Consider the following 19,771-nt stretch of genomic DNA (forward strand, 5'->3'; position numbering starts at 1 on the left):
GTTCATTGATGCTCCTGTGAACTATCCCTCCTTGGGATTTCAAATACTGTGACTATTGTGTCCACTGCTGCTGATGGAAGATTTATGCACTTTCATCGAAAGGCAGCTTCTTGCACAATTCTCCTGCCAAGGGACAGTTGTGGTTCCCTTAGCAGGAGAGAGCAACACAGCACGAAATTCTACACCTTTTTCTGAAATTATTTTAATAAAAGCACAGAAAAAGGCTCTAATGCTGATAGTTTTCAGAAGGTTATATTGACATTATCTATATACTAAAACTCTTGTTTGTTATCTTGTTTGTGACTGAACTTCAGCCAAAACGGTACAAGATAGCGTGACAATTTTAGGCCCACCTTACTCACCATTGTCACTTTAGTGATAATGCAAGTAGTTTTATTGAAATCGGTGTTATATTTTTTAAGTTATTCACATTTGAAGTTTAAAAGGAGGGGAGGGAGTGGGGGAGAAGGGAGAGGGGAGGGGGGGAAGGACAGGGTGCTGCACCAATACAGGAGAGGTTTGGGCCCAACGGGTCCACTTGGGCTAGTTTCCTATAAAATGAATCTCATGCTCATCTGACTTAATAACTCATAATTTATTATTGCATTTTGTATTAATAAAGATTTACTTTGTCACAATCTCCTAGGGATCACTATCGACAAAGAAACATAAAGTGATATCTAGGCAGGTACCATTCTGTAAGAATGAATTCTGTCGATTGGGCTGCATTTGTTCCAGTCTCTCAAACGTCAAAGAGCCACCCAAACATTGTCGAAAGCCAGAATGCATGTTAAGCTGTAAATGTCCTAAGCAGAAAGTGTTGGTGCTGAAGTCATTTGCAAACCGTAAGAAGCAGCTGACCAAATCTCTCAGGGAAGATTTAATATTCTACGATGCTTTGGCAGACGATGAGGACTGGAAACCAAAAGCCAAAAAGAGGAAAAGGAAGAAGGTGGTTGAATATGGTTAGTAGCCACTGCATTATCCTTTGTCAGTATTAATTGGCTATAGTAGGATGTTATTTAGTTAACAAGTACATTTTAAAATGCAAGTCTGTTTATGCACATTATTTCAGATTTGCAGATAGATCACATTCCTCTATTTTCTGTTTTACTTTTCTCATCGTAATAGTTCTAGCAGTACCAATGTAGGTGCTCATTTCTGTTAGTGTTCTATCCGTAATATTTTTGTGAACTCTTGACATGCAAAAATATGTAATGATATTTTAAATTCAAGAGCATTTTATACTTTTCAGCACTGCATATTCCAAAAATAAATGTTATTTAAAATTAAAGTACTGCTATGTTAGATGGGAGTGGAGCAGTATGTTTTAATATTTTAAGTTCAATGTATTTAGAGAATAGAAAAAAACCAAAAGGTGGAGAGGAATTTTTAACTAGAAATCTAGAATTGTATTTTCCAGATGTCTGACAAAGGTGGTCATTTATATTTTATTAACAGATCTTCTGCATGATAGTGGCTTGTTTGATCGGCTAGACGCGTGATGAGTTAGAAAGTAACCGTCAAGTGGATGTAAACTAGATGTGATATCTAGGGAAGACACAAAATGCTGGAGTAACTCAGCGGGTCAGGCAGCATCTCTGGAGAGAAGGAATGGGTGACGTTTCGGGTCGAGACCCTTGCCATCTAGGGATGTGTAGGGGCCCAAGGTCATGGTGATAAGTTTGTTGAACTTGAAGGAAATGCTTCTATTCTTCCTCCTGGTTCACAATTAATGAAACTCTTGAACTTGGCTTCCATGTGTTTGGAAACATTTAAAGGGCTTGTGAAGAATATTGATTTGTGTATAGCCAGTAGATGCAGTCGAGTGTTTGGGAGACTAGCAGGCTGGATTTTCTGGTTACTGCAGAATTGCAGGCCTCTTCTGCCATGTGGGATCTTGGTTTGTGGTAATATCATCGCAGCTTTCAGAGAAATCTGGCTTGCGAATTGGCCAGGTTATGAACAGTTCTCAATAACCTGGGGGGGTCTAGGAAAGAGCATTCACGTCGCAGCCCTGTTTCCACCAATCTTTCCACCACCATTCATAAGACGTGCAAGACACCATTGTATGCAGATGCCGAGAAGTGTGTTCAGCTCTGGCTGAACAATTTCTAATCTTGTGATGTGGAATCGATAAGAAGAATAACCTGGGGAAGACCTGTACTATGCAAATAGTTAACCTTTTCAATGGTCCCATTATTGAATATTGAATGGTTATTCAGTTCCCTTTTGAAAGTCAGTTGGTTGCAGTCGGGGACTGAAATATTCCCTTAAAATCCAGTTTGTCTCAGTTGGTGTTTTTTTACCTTTTCAGATAACGGGTATTGGATTGAAGCCTTACTTCACAACTGTATTATGTAAAATAGAATTTTCAAATCTTTTGCAATTGTTAAGTGGGTCATAAATTTAATTTTCTACGGTGAAAGCAAAGTAATAATCACCAATGTCAATCGTTTTGAGTCAGATTCAGATTTATTCAACAGTTATTTGATGTGGATTTCTTTGTTGTCACAGGACATGTTTACGTTTATTAGACAGGCAACTGTTGCATTTTAAAAAATCTGAGGCCACTTAGAAATAAGAGACTTATTTCTTCTTGACCAGGTCTGCCTTTCATGATTCAAAACCACTTTCTCCTGAAAGTAATAGTCACAACCACACAAAGTAACACCAAGTAGAATGTCAACTGTAATATTTTGCTTTTGACTTTCTGGCTACATGTCTGCTTGTTTGTCATCTCTTATTTTGCCTATTTCTTGCTCGATATAACTTAATATTACGTTACCCCTTCCGCAACCGCTGTTTCAGCAGTTGGCACCCAAGGAACATGCAGCATTATTTGGGGTCCATCACAAAGATCATATAGTTGGAAGCATTAGCCTCAATCTTTCAATTGAGTCAGTCAGCAAAGTGGCTGCGTCCTGATGGTAGGTTCATAATTATTTAATCAATCAAAATTCCAGGTATCCTGGAATTTACAGAATGGGCTGGAGGTCTGCCTATGTATAGGTACAAAGAATAAGTGGACCATCAAAATAGGAAAAAACTGCTCTTGCTGCAAAGACGTACAGGTATGTAGGTTAATTGACTGGGTAAAATGTTTTTTTTTTAAATTGTCCCTAGTGTGTGTAGGATAGTGTTAATGTGTGGGGATCGCTGGGCGGCGCGGACCCGGTGGGCCGAAGGGCCTGTTTCCGCGCTGTATCTCTAAATCAAAATCAAATCAAATCAAATCGAAACTAAAAACAGAACCATTGGAAAAGCTCAGCAGATCAGACAGCATCAGCGGAATAAAAAATGGGGGTAGTGGGTTGAGGACTGCATCAAAGAATGTTGAACCAGATTTGGCTTGTGGACAAAACTCGTGTACCACAGAATTTTTATGTCACGGGATTGTTGAAGTCTGCATAATTATAGTCGGAGTACTTTTGACGAATTGATAAATCAAGGACTCGACTGTCCTTTCTTGTGGTCAGTGGATGTTAAAGATCTAGTGATATTTTAGGAAAAACAGATTATTTTCAGTGCTTTGATAGGGATGGAATGTATAGCTGTTCCTTTTTACCATTATTACTGAAGTGTGATGTAGTGTATGTTAGACATTCACTTTGACTTCCTATTAATATTTAAATCTTGCATTTGTAACAATTTTAATTGTAGATTGGCGCAAAATTATGAAATTTTTAAAATTCTTAATGCTGACTGGGCATTTGAAATATGTAATAGGTTCAGTTTCATTTGAAAAATTTAAATAGATGTGAAAGAAGACCACCAGAAAACTACTGCAAATCGATAATGAAACAAAATTGTATCGGAAGATCAGAAATTTATAAATGCTAGCATTTTGGATATTTTTAAGGGGTGAAAACAACAGGCAACCAGGCCTAATGTAAAATATTAGACTCGTATTTGTTGTAATATATCTATTATTGGTTTCATATCCTTTTTCTGGTAGGATGGAGATTAGTACTGTTAATAATTATGCCTTTAGACCCATGGACCCCTATTGCATTAGGACACAAGGAGAAACCTTACCAAATGTTTGTGCAACCAACCCATTATTAATAAACGACCAATGTGCACACTGAAAGGGTAAAAGATAACTTTCCTCCATTTTTTTCCCTCAACCCTGCAGCAGTTCCTGTGTCAGAACAGCCTGTGCGCTCGTTTCCTCTGTGGGTTCGTGAGGAGGGGGAGGTGGACCCTGAGCCAGTTTACATTGCACCTCACCTAGAATCTCGTCGTGGTAATAGAAGCCCCACTTTGTCTGAAGTAAGAGGCAATTATATTAAGTATCTCCATGATATGTGTACTCAGAATTAACATTCAGCGTATGTTTTGCTGTTTTTACATAACCTGGCCAACATTTGCCAATATTTAAGCCACTGGTAAAGCTGCTGCCTCACTGCCAGAGATCCAAGTTTGATCCTGACCTTGGGTGTATTTGTGTAGAATGGGTTTCCTCCATGTTCTATACATGGGATTTGGAAGCTTAGAATATCTCAAATTTATGGAAGCAGTCTGGACAATTATGTGATGAGATAGTCAAGGCTAGCATTCATCTGGAGACCATGTTTAATTCCAAGGTGATGAGAATAATGTACAAGATTTTATATGGGATCAAGGTAGACAACTAAATTTTGAGGATTAAAATGCATATGCTTTTAGACTCGGAAACAATATATTATGGAGTGGGGGAAAGGGAAAGAAGGCAGCAGATGGCAAATTATAGAGTTGCAGGGAAACCATTTCCCCAGGGAGTTGTCTTGAAGCAGTCTTCCTACATTTTTATTTTGATAAAGCGGATACAGCAGCTTAAGAGTGCACACATAAGAAACGCCGACAAGCAAACTGGAAAAATATATATGATATGAACAAATGATATCAGGAGCATTACAAAAAAAATTGCTTTATGTTCTATCCCTTGGTTGTCTGCGAACAACCTGTCAAATGGCAGGCAATATGGTGAAGGTAGGTCTCTTGTGGACAGTATACTTTCTGAAGCCAAAATAATCTTGAGGACTGTTCTTGTAGTTACTATGAGTATAGTAGTTAAATAATTATATTTTGGTTCATTATTGAATTATTGAAAATTAGGGTTGTTTAATCAGGTAGTATTACTAGATTAGATTACGTAAAATACATGTAGCAACTCCACAAGATGGAAGGAATCTATGAAGTAGTATTCCACCCCATCTCTTGATGTGTCAGTTTGAGTTTGTGATGCATTTATTTTGGTACTTCATTGGATTCTACATGTCACATATTTTCTCACTTCCCAAGAATATTTTAAATTTCCTTTTTGGTTTTGCCACCATTATTTAATTTATTAACAGAAGATTTAGGCTGTTAGTGAACCTTGGCCAATAATTTATGCGAGTATTAAATAAAAGAGATCCCAAACTAGTTCACCAAGTAACCATCTTCTGAACTAATGACAATCTCACCCCTGGATGCTATTTAGAAACTTATTATCTATGCACTGATACCTGCTTGTTATTAGTTTCAATAACAATCTTTAAAAGTAAATACGTCAAAGTTCTAAATTTGCTGTACATTTTATTTTTATTAAGATTTTTTTTGCAGTCTCAAAAAAAAAGATTGGCTAGTCCTGCACGAAACCACATCAGATATCTAATTGTAAACCTCATATCTTTTCAGTAAATACTTTGTCTGACTTTAGCAAGATGCTTTTGCGGCCGCTCCAAATAGTTTTACAAATGTCTTGTGATGCCTCCTTCAGAGAAACAATACAGGTACTCCCCAGGTTACGATGGTTTGACTTGCAATAGTTCGACTTTGCGATGGTGCAAATGGCAGGAACCCATAGCGAGCCGCCGCTCGCTTCCGGGTACATGATCGCGTGTTTTCAATGCATTTCGACTTACAATACTTTTGGTTTCCAATGGGTTTCTCGGAACGGAACCCCATCGTAAGATGAGGAGCACCTGTATGTATTGAAACCTTGTTTGATTCTTTTGAAGGCCGATGCAGTGGTGCTGTTCAAAGGTAAACACTGCAATGTTATCCCATGGATAACAAACATTGGTTATAGTCATTGCATAATTCTAATTTCATTTGCCTGCCTGATTCAGCAACAGTCTTCCAGAAATATTGGTGCATGTTCGTTGTTGTGAAATGTTTGGATGCGAAATATGACACAGTAGATTATTAGTTATGTATATAGCATAAGTAATTAAATGTTGTTTTATGTCAATATCTGGTAAAACTTTCCTTCATTTTTACTTTCCTTCTTACTTTTATCTTTATTCAAGGTTGAGGACAAAGGTCCGGTGTACTGGTATTTTGACAGTTTGATGACCTGTGCACGTGTTCGTGTCTTCGAACGCAAGGATGCTGAAAAGTCCGTAACCTGCACTTGCAGTTCAACGAGCTGCTGTAGACAGGCAAGTGTCAAAATTCTGTTTAATTTTCACTATCAGTCTGATTTAGTGCTTGTGAGGAAATGGCCAGACATATAAGTTATACTTTTATTCTAGTAGTTTATCAGTTATCACTTGGTTATTAAGGCCCAGTTCAGTGTTTTCGTATAATTTAAACTGTTGCTATAGTGAGAGAGTGTCTCACCATCTGAAGTAGCTGTTTTGTAAAGAGATATTAAAATCAATTCCTGCTTGGTATGTTGGACGATTAATATATCCCACAGCAATGAAGTAGTCACGAAGTCTTAGCTATTGCTTCCCTGTCAATCAACACTCAATAAAATGGAGTAGAGCTAGGAGGATCTTGCTACGTGCAAATTGAAAATTGACTACATTTTGTCCAAGTACAACAGTGGTTATAATAAAAAATAATTTTATTTATTATTCAATTCAGTTTTAGCTCGTTTTAGTTTATTGTCATGTGTACCATCGAGGTACAGTGAAAAACGTTTGTCACGTGCTAACCAGTCAGCAGAATGACAATAAATGATTACAATCGATCCATTTACAGTGTATAGATACATGATAAGGGAATAACGTTTAGTGCAAGGTAAAGCCAGCAAAGTCCGATCAAAGATAGTCTAAGGGTCACCAAACAGGTAGATAGTAGTTCAGCACTGCTTTGGTTGTGGTAGGATGATTCAGTTGCCTGATAATAGCTGGGGGGAAATTGTCTCTGAATCTGGAGGTGTGCGTTTTCACACTTCTATACCTTTTGCCTGAGAGGAGAGAAGAGGGAGTGGCCAGGGTGCGACTTGTCCTTGATTATGCTGCCGGTCCTGCCAAGGCGGCGTGAGGTATAAATGGAGTCAATAGAAGGGAGGTTGGTTTGTGGCTGGGCTGCGTCCACAATTTGCTGTACTTTCTTGCGGTCTTGGATGGAGCTGTTCCTAAACCAAGCTGTAATACATCCTGATAAAATGATTTCTATAGTGCACCTGTAGAAGGATGCACATGCTAGGATATAGACATTGCTGGCAATGCCAGCAGTCACTGTCACATCACTCAGTGTTCCTGAACACGGGAACCAGTTAAGAATCATCTACATTCGGAGACTGAACTTGTATATTAGCAAGATTTACGAAAAAGCTTTGGATTTCTTACCAAAAATACAAATTAATTAGATGCATTTTAGCAACAGTCTTATTTGCAAGGCTTCTGATACTGAAACAAGCTTTTTTTAAACCTAAATTTTATAAGTGGCGGCGCCTAACGGCTGCGGCTCGCTAGCAGTCTTCGTCTTTTTTCCTTTTTTTTTTGTTGCGTTTCGGTGTTGGGATGTTTTTTTTGGTTTTTTTTGGTTGTGTATGTGTGGGGGGTGGTGGTGTGGGTGGGGGAAACCTTTCTCTTTATGTCTCTTCCTCACGGCGCGGGGTGCGGCTCGGCCGCGGGGCCTTCCATCGCCCGGTGCGGCTTGGCCGCGGGACCTAACATCGCCCGGTGCGGCTCGGCCGCTGGACTTAACAGTGCCCGGTGCGGCTCGGCCGCGGAGCCTAACATCGCCCGGCGCGACTCGGCCGCGGGGCCTAACATCGCCCGGCGCGGCTCGGCCGCGGGACTTAACAGTGCCCGGTGCGGCTCGGCCGCGGGGCCTAACATCGCGCGGCTCGGCCGCGGGACTTTTCATCGCTGGTGCGGCTCGGCCGCTGGACTTAACAGTGCCCGGTGCGGCTCGGCCGCGGGGCCTTCCATCGCCCGGTGCGGCTCGGCCGCGGGACTTAGCTGCGCACGGCTCGGCCGCGGGGCCTTCCATCGCTCGGTGCAGCTCGGCCGCGGGACTTAGCTGCGCACGGCACGGCCGCGGGGCCTTCCATCGGCTGCGAGACGTTTCAGCGCCCGGTGCGGCTTGGCCGCGGGGACTTCCATCCCCTTGCGGGGACTGTGCGGGTCGGTCGGGGACGAGCTGTCTGTCCGTGGCCGTGGGGAAGAGAGTGGAAGTTTTGTTGCCTCCATCACAGTGAGGGGGTGTTTGGAGTCACTGTGATGGACGTTTGTGTTGGGGTCATGTGTCTTGTGTTCTTTTTTTTTTTGTGTGACTGCTATGTAATTTCGTTCGGTACCTTGGTACCGAATGACAAATAAAGCTCTGTTGACTGTTGAATTACAATTCGATTATTGTTACGGTGAGATTCAAACTCTTGTTTCTTCACCTGTGAAGCAAGAATCTGGACGCTGCCAAGAAATCTAACCACATCTTCTGCTAATTGGTTACAAAATATTTTGATTGTCCTGTGTTTGAGAATGGCACTATAAAGAAAAGGCACATTTATATGGATTTAAATTGGAAAAATAACGTTTGAGCAGTTTTAAAGTAGGAAATGGTACAACAAAGTCATTTTTATTTTGCTCTGCAAAACTTCACAAACCTCATTGAAATATTGGCCTGATAATCTAGTTTGAGAATTCTGAAGAAGAGTCTCGACCCAAAACTCCACCCATCCCTTCTCTCCAGAGATGCTGCCTGTCCTGCGGAGTTACTCCAGCATTTTGTGTCTATCTTCAATGTAAACCAGCATCTGCAGTTCCTTCCTACATATTTTTGGTATTAGTTGACTGGGTTACAAAGGAGAACTCCTCGAGGAAAATGTTTGATGGGCTCTTCTACAGAGATCTTTGAAAGATTTAATATCATGTAAAAGATCACTGCAGTAGAAATTTTGCTCGATCATTAGTCTGGAGTTTGTAGGTATAACTTCCTGATGGTGTGCCTGCAAACCCAATATTGATAATATGTCAGAAGAATTTCAATGTTCAACTACATGAAAAAGATGTGCAGTTTACAAAAAAAAGTTATAGGAGATTAATAGAACTAACTTGGGTCGGTAGCAAGATTGATTTTTTTGTGTGCATTTTTTAATTGTACCATTTTTCACAGATTTAGAAATCCTTGTTAAATAAACTCTTGAAGAGTGTGTCTTTTCTGCTTTCTTTACAGGAAAACAGTAAGGGAAATAATGGAAAAGTTGCAACATGCAAGTTGAACACGTGTAGGAACTCTACTACCATAGAAGGTAAAAATGTGTCATGTAAATTAATTTGTCTGAATATTGGTACATATCTTGTACATCATTACCATGTCATTTCGCACTTACAGGCTTTTTGTGGCACTTACAGGCTTTTCGTGTCATAAATTTGGCAAGCAAGCTTAAGTACCCATTTTCATGTCTACCAGTCAACTCCCATTAATTACTCAATTTCCACTGCAAATCTGAGCTCCTCCTCTGATCTTGCAGCCCTTGCACCTGCTGGCCATCAATGTAAATGATGAAGTACGCTGAATTTGACAGTTGAATAGCAGGAGGTACAATGTACTTTACGGCCGGTAATCGTATGCTGTTCTAGGACATTAAAAGCGTGCTACGGAGGCTCTTAAATGAGATGTGCCAGTTCCTTCACATGATTCAGAAGATGGACCTTAAACGATAATATGCTGTAAATTGGAATGTTAACACTGTAAATGGCCAATTCTCCCTTTCATCCAACACATAAATATTTAATGGGTCATTTATCTGATCAGAATTTGTGGAATTCACACCGTTGGGTTTCAAAGTTATCCATATTTTATGTTCTGCATGATATAAATTTCTAACTACCAAAAGATGCCTGTTGATGAGAATACAGTCATGGATGAACCAGCCACAGCGACTTTGTAGCCGGCATAGTATACTATTTAATGTACAGTCGGTTTAGAAGTACAGGCAGTCCCCGGGTGTGAATGGTTTCCATTTTTACAGATGTTCATAAGTCCATTTTTTCTACAAGTCAGAAAATGCATAAAAATCACTCACTATTGTAACCATATCTCCATGGTATTGTCTTGAATGGCATCAAAGGCTCCTAATAATGATTAGGAAAAACAAATATTGAAAGTACAGAGAGAGGAAACTAGGTCTACCATTCATACCAACCTCTCCCTGCAATGATCAGAGGTAGTAACCAGCTGCTATACAATAACTACTATCTCACAGTGCCAAAGAAAAACAAGGTAGCGAACGTTAATGACTTTTGTCTACCATCACAAAATACGTAGAGGCTGGTCATGGTGCAGATCAACTCCAGCATACCAGACAGTGATTCACTGCAATTCACCTGCTGCTGGAACAGGTCCATGGTCGACATCATCTCCTTGGTCTTGCAGTCATATCTCAAGTATCTGGATAACAGGAACACCTATGTCAGATTCCCATTTATTGACTATAGATCTGCCTTCAACAGTATAATTCCAAATAAACTCTTCTCCAAACCTCTGGACCAAAATCTCAGGATCTCCCTCTACAACTAGATCCTTCACCCATAAGTTGCAATCAGCAAGGGTGGACAATAAAACATCATAATTCTCAACACTGGTGGCCCACAAGGCTGCGTTCTTAGGCCTTTACTATACTCCTATACACTAACAATGATGCAGCCAAATGTTGCTTTAATTGCATTTACAAGTTTGTAGATGACACCATCACAGTGGACCTGATTTCAGACAATGATGAGACGGAGTATAGGAATGAGATAGTTTCTCCCTCAAGCTCAGCAGAATGAAGGAGCTGCTCATCAACTTCGGGAAGTGGAGAGGTTGAGTTGGTCAGGACCTTCTTCCCTGCTGTTATCAGATTCTTGAAGTCTTTTTGATAGGTTAGGGATGAATTTCCTGATCTTATAATCTACCATGTTGCCATCCTTGCACGTTTTTATCTGCACTTTCTCTTTACCTATAATATTATAATCTGCACTCTGTTTATTTTCTCTTTTGCACTACCTGATGAACTCGCGTATGTTATGAGTTGCCAGGAGAGCATGCAAAACAACATTTTTCACTGTATTTCAGTACATGTGACATTAATAAACCAATACTTACATGTTCATATTTTGGAATTTATAATTTAATGCTGTTACGGGAGTTTGTTCAAATGTAGAGGAATCCATAAGTCAGTTGGCCATGACTTGGTGGTTGGCCTGTAATGGAAACATTGTCACATGCAAAAAAACTTTCTGTTATAACTTTGACACTGGACCTAATAGTCCAAGAATTTTAGATATTTTGACCATTTTTAGATGGATGATAAAGTTTGTGAAAGTAGTCTGCAAGAAGTAATAAAGGGAGTATTTCAGATTGGTGACTTTTGAAATCAGAACATTTCCATACATAATAGAGCTGCATTTAAGATTTTGTTGTGAGCACTTATTTAGCTGGTCAGAACACATCATACAATAGTTGAAATGTTCAGTTAATGCTCTGCGACAAAATAACTGCAGACACTCTCCTATGCCCGTGGGATAGTGGGATTGCACCCATTTCTCCCCCCCCTCCACCCATCCTCTTCCACCAATATTCCTGCCCCTGGATTCATATTTCATAACTATTATCCTTATCTCACACTTTGTATTTTCATCTCTGGCTTTTGTCCATTAATTTCCCTATCAAAAACCACTCTTGCCTATATCCACCTATCACCCAGGTATTGTCCTGCCACCTCTTCTTCTCCTGCTAACCCTCACCTGCCCCCCAGTCAGTCTGAAAGAGAGTACCGACCCGTAACATTGCCATTCCTTGTTCTCCAGAGATGCTGCCTGACCCGCTGAGTTTGTTCAGTGTATTGTCTTTTATTTTGTAAACCATCATCTGCAGTTCTTGTGTCTACAGGTATATAAAAGCTACTTGAATGCCTGCAGAATTATTACTGTGGAATTCACTAGTAAAATACAAATGATGAAAACTATATTTCTGACCACTTTTTTTGCTTCTGTTCCTACCTTTTCCCATTTAACTCTTCCAAATGTGTTTAAAGTATATTTTGGTTTCCACTGATGAAAAATATTAAAGCTCTTACTAATTTATTTCATCATGACACTGATTTCCACAAGCAATTTTTCAGCAGATGTGAATGAAGGCATTTTAAGGTGACCAGCATATATTTGTGGCTAGATTGGGATCAGAGCATCAAGAGGGTGTGTGCATATGTGTGTCTGTTGAGAGAGATCGCAGATGAGAACCTGTTGGGTGCGAGGGAAGATTGGGGCCAAAGTCTAGTATGAAGATATGGGGATGGGGTGGAGAATGGCAATAGTATTGGGGGAGGCGGGGGGGGGGCAGCGATGACATGGGATGATGGTGGATGTGCAGGCCAGCATAAATGTAAATACACCTGGAGTATTGTGTGCAATTTTGGACTCCTAATTTGAGGAAGGACTTTATTGCTATTGAGCGAATGCAGCGTAGTTTCACCAGGTAAATTCCCGGGATGGCGGGACTGACATATGATGAAAGAATGGGTCGACTGACTGGGCGTGTATTCACTGGAATTTAGAAGGATGAAAGGGATCTAATAGAAACATAAGTAAAATTCTTAAAGCATTGGACAGGCAAGATGCCGGAAAAATGTTCCCGAAGTGGAGGCTAATTCACTGGATGTTTTCAAGAGAGAGTTAGATTTGGCTCTTGGCGCTAAAGGGATCAAGGGATATGGGGAAAAAGCAGGAACGTGGAACTGATTTTAGATGATCAGCCATGATATTGAATGGCGGAGCTGGCTCGAGGGCTGAATGGCCTACTCCTGCACCTATTTTTCTATGTTCTATGTTTTCTATGTACTATGAATGACCCGAACTTTGAACAAATTCTCAAAATTGTTTTTTTGTATTGTCTAGTAATGGACTCTGAGAAATCGGACGATTTTGATAGCAATTCGATGTCGCCAAATGCTGCTCAGACAAGTGAATGGAAGCAAAAAGAGAAAGCATATTCGCCGTTACACTGTGACAGTCCACACGAGAGTACTAGTCTTCAGTTAGAAACGCCACAATCATCAGTGGAGACAAAGAATACACCCAAACTGATTGAAATTATTTCAGATTGTAACTGGGAATCAGAACGTTCCAATATTCTTGGAGTTCTTGCTCAATATACTGCCAATAAGAGACCTTTGGAGAAAATGAAAATTGGCGATTTCCTTGTTGAAATTGTGTCAAATTATGGAAAAGGTCGAGATCCTTCACCTGGAAATGTGCTGATTTCTAACTCCGTGGTAAAGATTTCCCAGTCCAGTGAAAAAGAGGGAAATGGCAAAAACTCAGGTTGCAATACTGTTCCAACCACCTCCCAATCTCCTGGAATCCAGCTGACTGAAACTCAACCAATTGCACCAAAAGAAAAGTTACCAACACCTACCAAATGTACAGTGCAGGAAAAGGAGGTAACCACATTTCACTTAGGCTCAATAGTAGCTGGCAAGCAAAAGCCTGCCTTTGACACACCAACATCAACTTCTCGGAAAAGCGGTATGATCCAGGTATGTGCAAGGGGAAGAGAGAGTAATGAAGTGTTCAACTAAATAGGAGTAAATTAGTTTCTTGGTTGAGAAGTTTTATTTCTTTCATGGGATGTGGACATTGTTGCCAATATCAGCATCTTATTTTCAACCTTAATGCCCTTGAGAAGATGATGATAAGTAGTGGTCTTGAACCAGATTTGCATTCAAGTAAAATAGTATACCACTTCAAGTTAAATGTTGATATTTTATTTAATTTTGCTAAATCTTTTGACTTGTAATAGAGACTCTGATAGAAATTTATCTGTGATGATTATCTGAGGATTGTCTTAAGATTTTTGTTTTGTGTTTTCCATTATCTGTTTTGATCAGTTCACTGGAAATGCCAATGGTGATACGAAGCTGACACTAGGACAGGTTGGAGCTCTTCACCCAGTGAATTGGGTGATAGCTAACCTTAAAAAGAAAATAAAAATAGTTGAACCATTCAAGACGTCCTCCTCCAGTACGGTTGCCTCAGAACATCTGACAACTTGTTCCACCTCCTCTGGTAATGAAGTTTTAAGAGATACCAATCCCACTTCTGTTAACCAGGCCAAAGGTATGAAGGTTAGCTGGAAATCCAGTACCATTGAGTGAGAAATAAGGCCAGTAGAAATCTTGAGTTCTTGACGTTGATGCTAATATATTAGGATGTGATGGATGGCTGAGAATACTGAAGGCAACTAGGTGCCAACCAGATTGTTAAGATTTTCAAGTTGTATTGCGCACACACCTGAAAGGAATAATTTGTGATTCATTAGATGACGTTTTAGTTTAACCAGAGTGGTGAAGGAAAGCTTGCAATGTTTATCTCTTCAACGAAGGAGTAGGGCTGTGGGGCTTGACCAATTAAAAGCTGGAGTTGTTCAGATGGGCCTTGTTGGGTTTGTGACATGGGCTTTGTTAACACCAAGAAGCAGTTTTCGCACGGGTCCAAAGGTGCACTAAACAATGTAGACGCATAAAACTCTTAATTCATTTTAAGTGAGGGGTTTGATTTTAGGTTTTGTGAGAAGGGGTTAGGCTAGCATTGCTATTTACAGCAGTGAGCTGACGTGGTGATCAGTGAAAGGAATCTGAAAAATTTCTTGAGGTGTTTTTGAAAATCATCTTCCCGCTGGGCCTCAATTTCATTGCTTGAAAGTTGATATATTTGGATCTTTGATGTTGATAGGTCAGCTTTGAAGCCTGTTTGGTTGTGATACTAATCAAACTTTAGTAAAGTTTAGCAATGTTGTGGGAGATAAATGGGAGAGCCGCTCATGATGAATAGGTATTTTAATATTCTTTCATTAACATTCCACGGCTTTTTAAATGAATAACTGATCACATCATGATATACTTTTTTTTTTCCTGTATCTTTTCTGCTTGCAGAGAATTTAACTGCTCCTGACGTGCACACTCATCTTGTAATAAATAAAGTTGGAGGTTTCTGGAAAAAGAAATCATCTTTCAGTACATTGGAGCCAGTGCGGAGTAGGCAGCAGCTTGAAACTCCAATATCGACACTCAGCACAATCGTGTCGGCAGGTATTTCACCATTAACAACTGTTGGGGTTATGCCAGCTACCGCAGGTTCTGACACTGCCACGCCTGGTACATCGCAAAAGAGCATTTCAATGGTTGCAGTAAGCACAGGCACTGTCTACACAGTGGGATCCCGTTTATTAAAGAGCTCAGAGCAGGGGTGTTAAACTCATTTTAGGTCACGGACCAGAATGGGCAAAATGGACTTCATGCGGACCGGGGCCACAGTTTAAGAATAAGGGGTTGGCCATTTAGAACGGAGATGAGGAAAAACATTTTCAGTCAGAGTTGTAAATCTGTGGAATTCTCTGCCTCAGAAGGCAGTGGCGGCCAATTCTCTGAATGCATTCAAGAGAGAGAGCTAGATAGAGCTCTTAAGGATAGCGGAGTCAGGGGGTATGGGGAGAAGGCAGGAACGGGGTACTGATTGAGAATGATCAGCCATGATCACATTGAATGGCGGTGCTGGCTCGAAGGGCCGAATGGCCTCCTCCTGCACCTATTGTCTATTGGATCAGTTGTGCATGTGCGAACGCACATGCGCGTGCTCCCATAGCTTTTGTTGCCTTCAACCTGCTCATGTGTCTCAGTCTCTTCTATAACTACAAAGTGTTTCACTTTACGAATTTCGTTTCTTATGAAGAAGATTGCCTAGCAAACATTACTTTTATGGTTGGTATTACAGTCGTAGGCTACAAGACAGTTGTGATGAGAGAGAGAAAAAACAATGTTATTTTGGCTGATTGTTTTGGAACAAAACCCTTTTCATTAAACCATTTGAAATCGAACATTAACAGACACAAATGTAGACCTAACGAAACAAATTGTAAATGCAGGCTACACAACTGCACCTAATTTTTATTAGCCTGCTTCCAGCAATCAAACTCAGACAATGAACACAGTTGGCCTCTAATTTTTATTGAAGTGATCACATTTACAACAATAGAATAGTCAGAAAACGAATGAATCACAATATTATGACACTTGATATTTCACAATGCATTTTGCTTACATGTCGCAGTGCATAGAACAGTGTCACTCATTTTTCACTTGCTGCTTCCAGACACCTGAACCAGCCTGTCAACATTAGGGACCAGTTTCTGGCCAGTTGTGAGTTTCATAATGTCATTTAGATGTCTGTGTCTGCTGCAAGCGCAGTTTGGATTTGTTAATGTTCATTATGGAGAAAGCCTGCTCACAGAGATACATGCAAAGGATCTTTGAGGCAAAGTCTGTCATCTGGGGGTACATCGGTCCCAGGTATTGATAGAATGGTCCAGACCCACAGTCTCAAATTTATATTGCAAAGCTGAGTTACATTGAACATCAATCAGTTCCATTTGGAGTTCCTCCGGCACATCTGATGCTGCGTTAATGGCAAACGGCGAACAAGGTAGTGAGAATTCCTTCTCGAGCTGATTGAAGACTTGGAAACAATTCTGAAACTCACTTTTCAGCTGTGATATTTTGACCATGTTGTCATTATTCCCATGAGCGACACGCACAGACTGCAAAGAGGGGAAATGAGCTGGGTTGCTCCGGGATAGTTGCATCTCCCGCAGGCCTAATTTAATTTGAAAGTCACGAATGCTGTCATAGTATTCCGTAACAACTTTGTTGCGGCCCTGCATGTGAACTTTAGGCACATTTAAGTGCTCTGTTATGTCCATCAAAAATGCAAGATCATGAAGCCATTCTGGGTCATCCAACTCTGCCACTGACTTCCCTTTCTCGTTCATGAATAGTCCAATTTCCGCACGTAATTGAAAAAACGTTTGAGCACAACCCCTGTGTGGTAGGGTAGGCCGTGTCCAATATTACTTTCGGACAAAAGAGTGTCAAATTGCCGATGGTTGAGTCCCTTGGCTCTAATAAAATTAACCGTTTTGATTACTACATCCATGACATTGTCCATTTTTAGGCTCCTGCTACATAACGCCTCTTGGTGTATCATGCAATGAAAATTTCAGAATCCCTGCTCTGGATTCTCTGTCTGAACTTTCTCTCTGAGTTTCGCAACCACACCTGCCTTTTTGCCGACCATGGACGGTGCACCATCTATTGCCACGCTGACAGCGTGACTCCAGTCAATCCCCAGTCTGTCCAAGGACTTGATGAGGCTGGAGAAAATGTTGTTCGCCATTGTGGTGTTTGTCATGGGCACCATCTTCACAAACTCCTCTGTGACAATCAAAGCTGCATCAACACCACAAATAAATATTCCCAATTGAGCTACATCAGTCACGTCGGGGCTCTCATCAATTACAATAGAGAAGGCAATAAATGACTTCACTTTGTCTTTTAGGTGATTGTTCAAATCTTCTGCAAAGTCCCCAATTCTCTCTTACACAGTATTTCTTGACAAGCTGATATTACCACAAGCCTGTCTCTTCTCAGGGCACACCAGCTCAGCCGCCATCAGCATGCATGCTTTGATGAATTCCCCCTCTGAGTATGGCTTTGACGCAGCAGCTATTTTATTGCCAATAATATAGCTGGCCTTGACAGCTCCATCATGAGTCTCTCGACTTTTGGTGAACACTGCTGTTTTTTCAGAGCTGTTTCAAGCTCGTTTACCTTTTGCGTTCTGAGTCGTCCTGCGTACTTGTCATATTTTTCTCCGTGTGACGTCTCATAGTGTCGTTTGATATTGTACTCTTTTGCCCCAGCCACTTGTTGCGAGCAGATCAGACACACAGGTTTGCCGTTGACCTCACAGAAGGAAAAAAAGATCTTTCCAATTATCGTTGAATATCCGACCTTCGATGTCAACTTTTCTTTTCTTGGAAAGCATTTTGAACCACAGCAGCAAACAGTCTCAGCCTTGCTACAGGTGTTACTTACCTGAATACTGTGTCTGATGACGTAAGTGGGGCCCTTGTGGTCTTCAGTGCAGGGTGGTAGGTGCTTCTGCACAACGAGTGGTTAACTGCCGCTTATTGTTTGCTAAGTACACAACAAGCTGCTGGCGCAGCAGGCGGCACAGACATCGGCGAGAGAGAGAGCAGGGAGGGCGAGCGGTTGCCGTGCAGATACATAATAAATGGTCGTGAATATACTTTTTCCCCAAATCATTCTGTTTGGACCACTTTGACACCCCTGGCTTTGAGACTATAGATGCTGTAGGGTCACAATTCTCTGGAATATCAACTTAGAAGAGAGTGTAAGAAAATAACTGCAGATGCTGGTACAAATCGAAGGCATCTATATACTATTAAAACTCAGATCTTGAATATATATATATATATTCCACTGATGTCGGCTGAATACGGCAATTCCGGCAAAACGGTGAACCGTAGCGCCACGATTTTTGTACCGCCTTAATCAGCATGCGGTTCGCTGCTGGAAAATGATATTTTTATTTAATTCGGACGCATATTTTTTAAGTTACAGAGGTTTAAAAGTGCTGCCCCCCCTGATTTATCGAAGTTTTGACAGAAGGGGGGCGCTGCGCTGCGGATTTATTCTTCATTGTGATGTCACAATGCCCCTGTGAGATGAACTCGAGCAGACCCCCCTTCCCCCCCCCCCCGTGGTATTCAGCGTGTGACGTCACAATGCCCCTGTGCCCCTCCCTCCCCCTTCCCCCTCCCCCTCCCCTACCTCCCCCCTCCCTCCCCCTCCCCCCTTCCCCTCTCCCCCCTTCCCCCCTCCCCCCTTTCCCCCCTCCCCCCCATTCCGCCCTCCCCATCCCCCCTCCCTCCCCTCCTCCCTCCCCTACCTCCCCCCTCCCTCCCCCTCTCCCTCCCCCCTCCCCCTCCCCCCTTTCCCCCCTCCCCCCCTTTCCGCCCTCCCCTTCCCCCTCCCTCCCCTCCTCCCTCCCCCTTCCCTCCCTCCCCTCCTCCCGGTTACAATGGAATCCCTACGAGGACGGGCCCAACGGGGAAAGAGTGGTACTGGGAAAAGGGGAGAGCCCCCTCCCTCCCCCCCTTCCCCCTCCCATCCCCCCTCCCTCCCCCTCCCCCTCCCCCCCCTACCCCCCCCTCCCCTCTCCCTCCCCCCTCCCTCCCCCCTCCCTCCCCCCACCCTCCCCCCTCCCTCCCCCTCACCCCTACCCCCTCACTCCCCCCTCCCCCCCTTCCCCCCTCCCCTCCCCCCCTCCCTCCCCCTCCCCTCCTCCCTCCACACCTCCCTCCTCCCTCCCTCCCCTCCCTCCTCCCTCCCTCCCCCTTCCCTCCCTCCCCTCCTCCCGGTTACAATGGAAACCCTACGAGGACGGGCCCAACGGGGAAAGAGGGGTACTGGGAAAAGGGGAGGTCCCCCTCCCCCTTCCCTCCCACCCCCTCCCCCCCCTCCCCTCTCCCTCCCCTTCCCCCCACCTCTGCCCCCTTCCTCCCCCCCTCCTCTCCCCCCCTCCTCTACCCCCCTCCTCTCCCCCCCTCTCCTCTCCCCCCCTCTCCTCTCCCCCCTCTCCTCTCCCCCCTCTCCTCTCCCCCCTCTCCTCTCCCCCCTCTCCTCTCCCCCCTCTCCTCCTCTCCCCCCCTCCTCCTCCCCCCC

The 19,771-nt window shown here is 42.4% G+C and overlaps 1 protein-coding gene across 7 annotated transcripts in view; it reads left to right on the forward strand.

The window, feature by feature from the left end:
- mgaa (MAX dimerization protein MGA a) overlaps window positions 1–19,771 on the forward strand; it is a 90,341-nt gene that overhangs the window by 41,146 nt on the left and 29,424 nt on the right. For 5 of the 7 annotated variants that reach the window (XM_078406148.1, XM_078406151.1, XM_078406154.1 and 2 more), the window contains 7 exons: window positions 647–965; window positions 4,139–4,275; window positions 6,279–6,410; window positions 9,382–9,457; window positions 13,086–13,726; window positions 14,078–14,306; window positions 15,122–15,277. In XM_078406148.1, coding sequence (XP_078262274.1) covers window positions 647–965; window positions 4,139–4,275; window positions 6,279–6,410; window positions 9,382–9,457; window positions 13,086–13,726; window positions 14,078–14,306; window positions 15,122–15,277 — 1,690 coding nt within the window. The remainder of the gene's footprint in view (window positions 1–646; window positions 966–4,138; window positions 4,276–6,278; window positions 6,411–9,381; window positions 9,458–13,085; window positions 13,727–14,077; window positions 14,307–15,121; window positions 15,278–19,771) is intronic. The other 2 variants (XM_078406152.1, XM_078406155.1) reach the window with 2 other exon arrangements.

Source organism: Rhinoraja longicauda, chromosome 10 (genome assembly GCF_053455715.1).
Source record: "Rhinoraja longicauda isolate Sanriku21f chromosome 10, sRhiLon1.1, whole genome shotgun sequence".
NCBI classification, from domain to species: domain Eukaryota; kingdom Metazoa; phylum Chordata; class Chondrichthyes; order Rajiformes; family Arhynchobatidae; genus Rhinoraja; species Rhinoraja longicauda.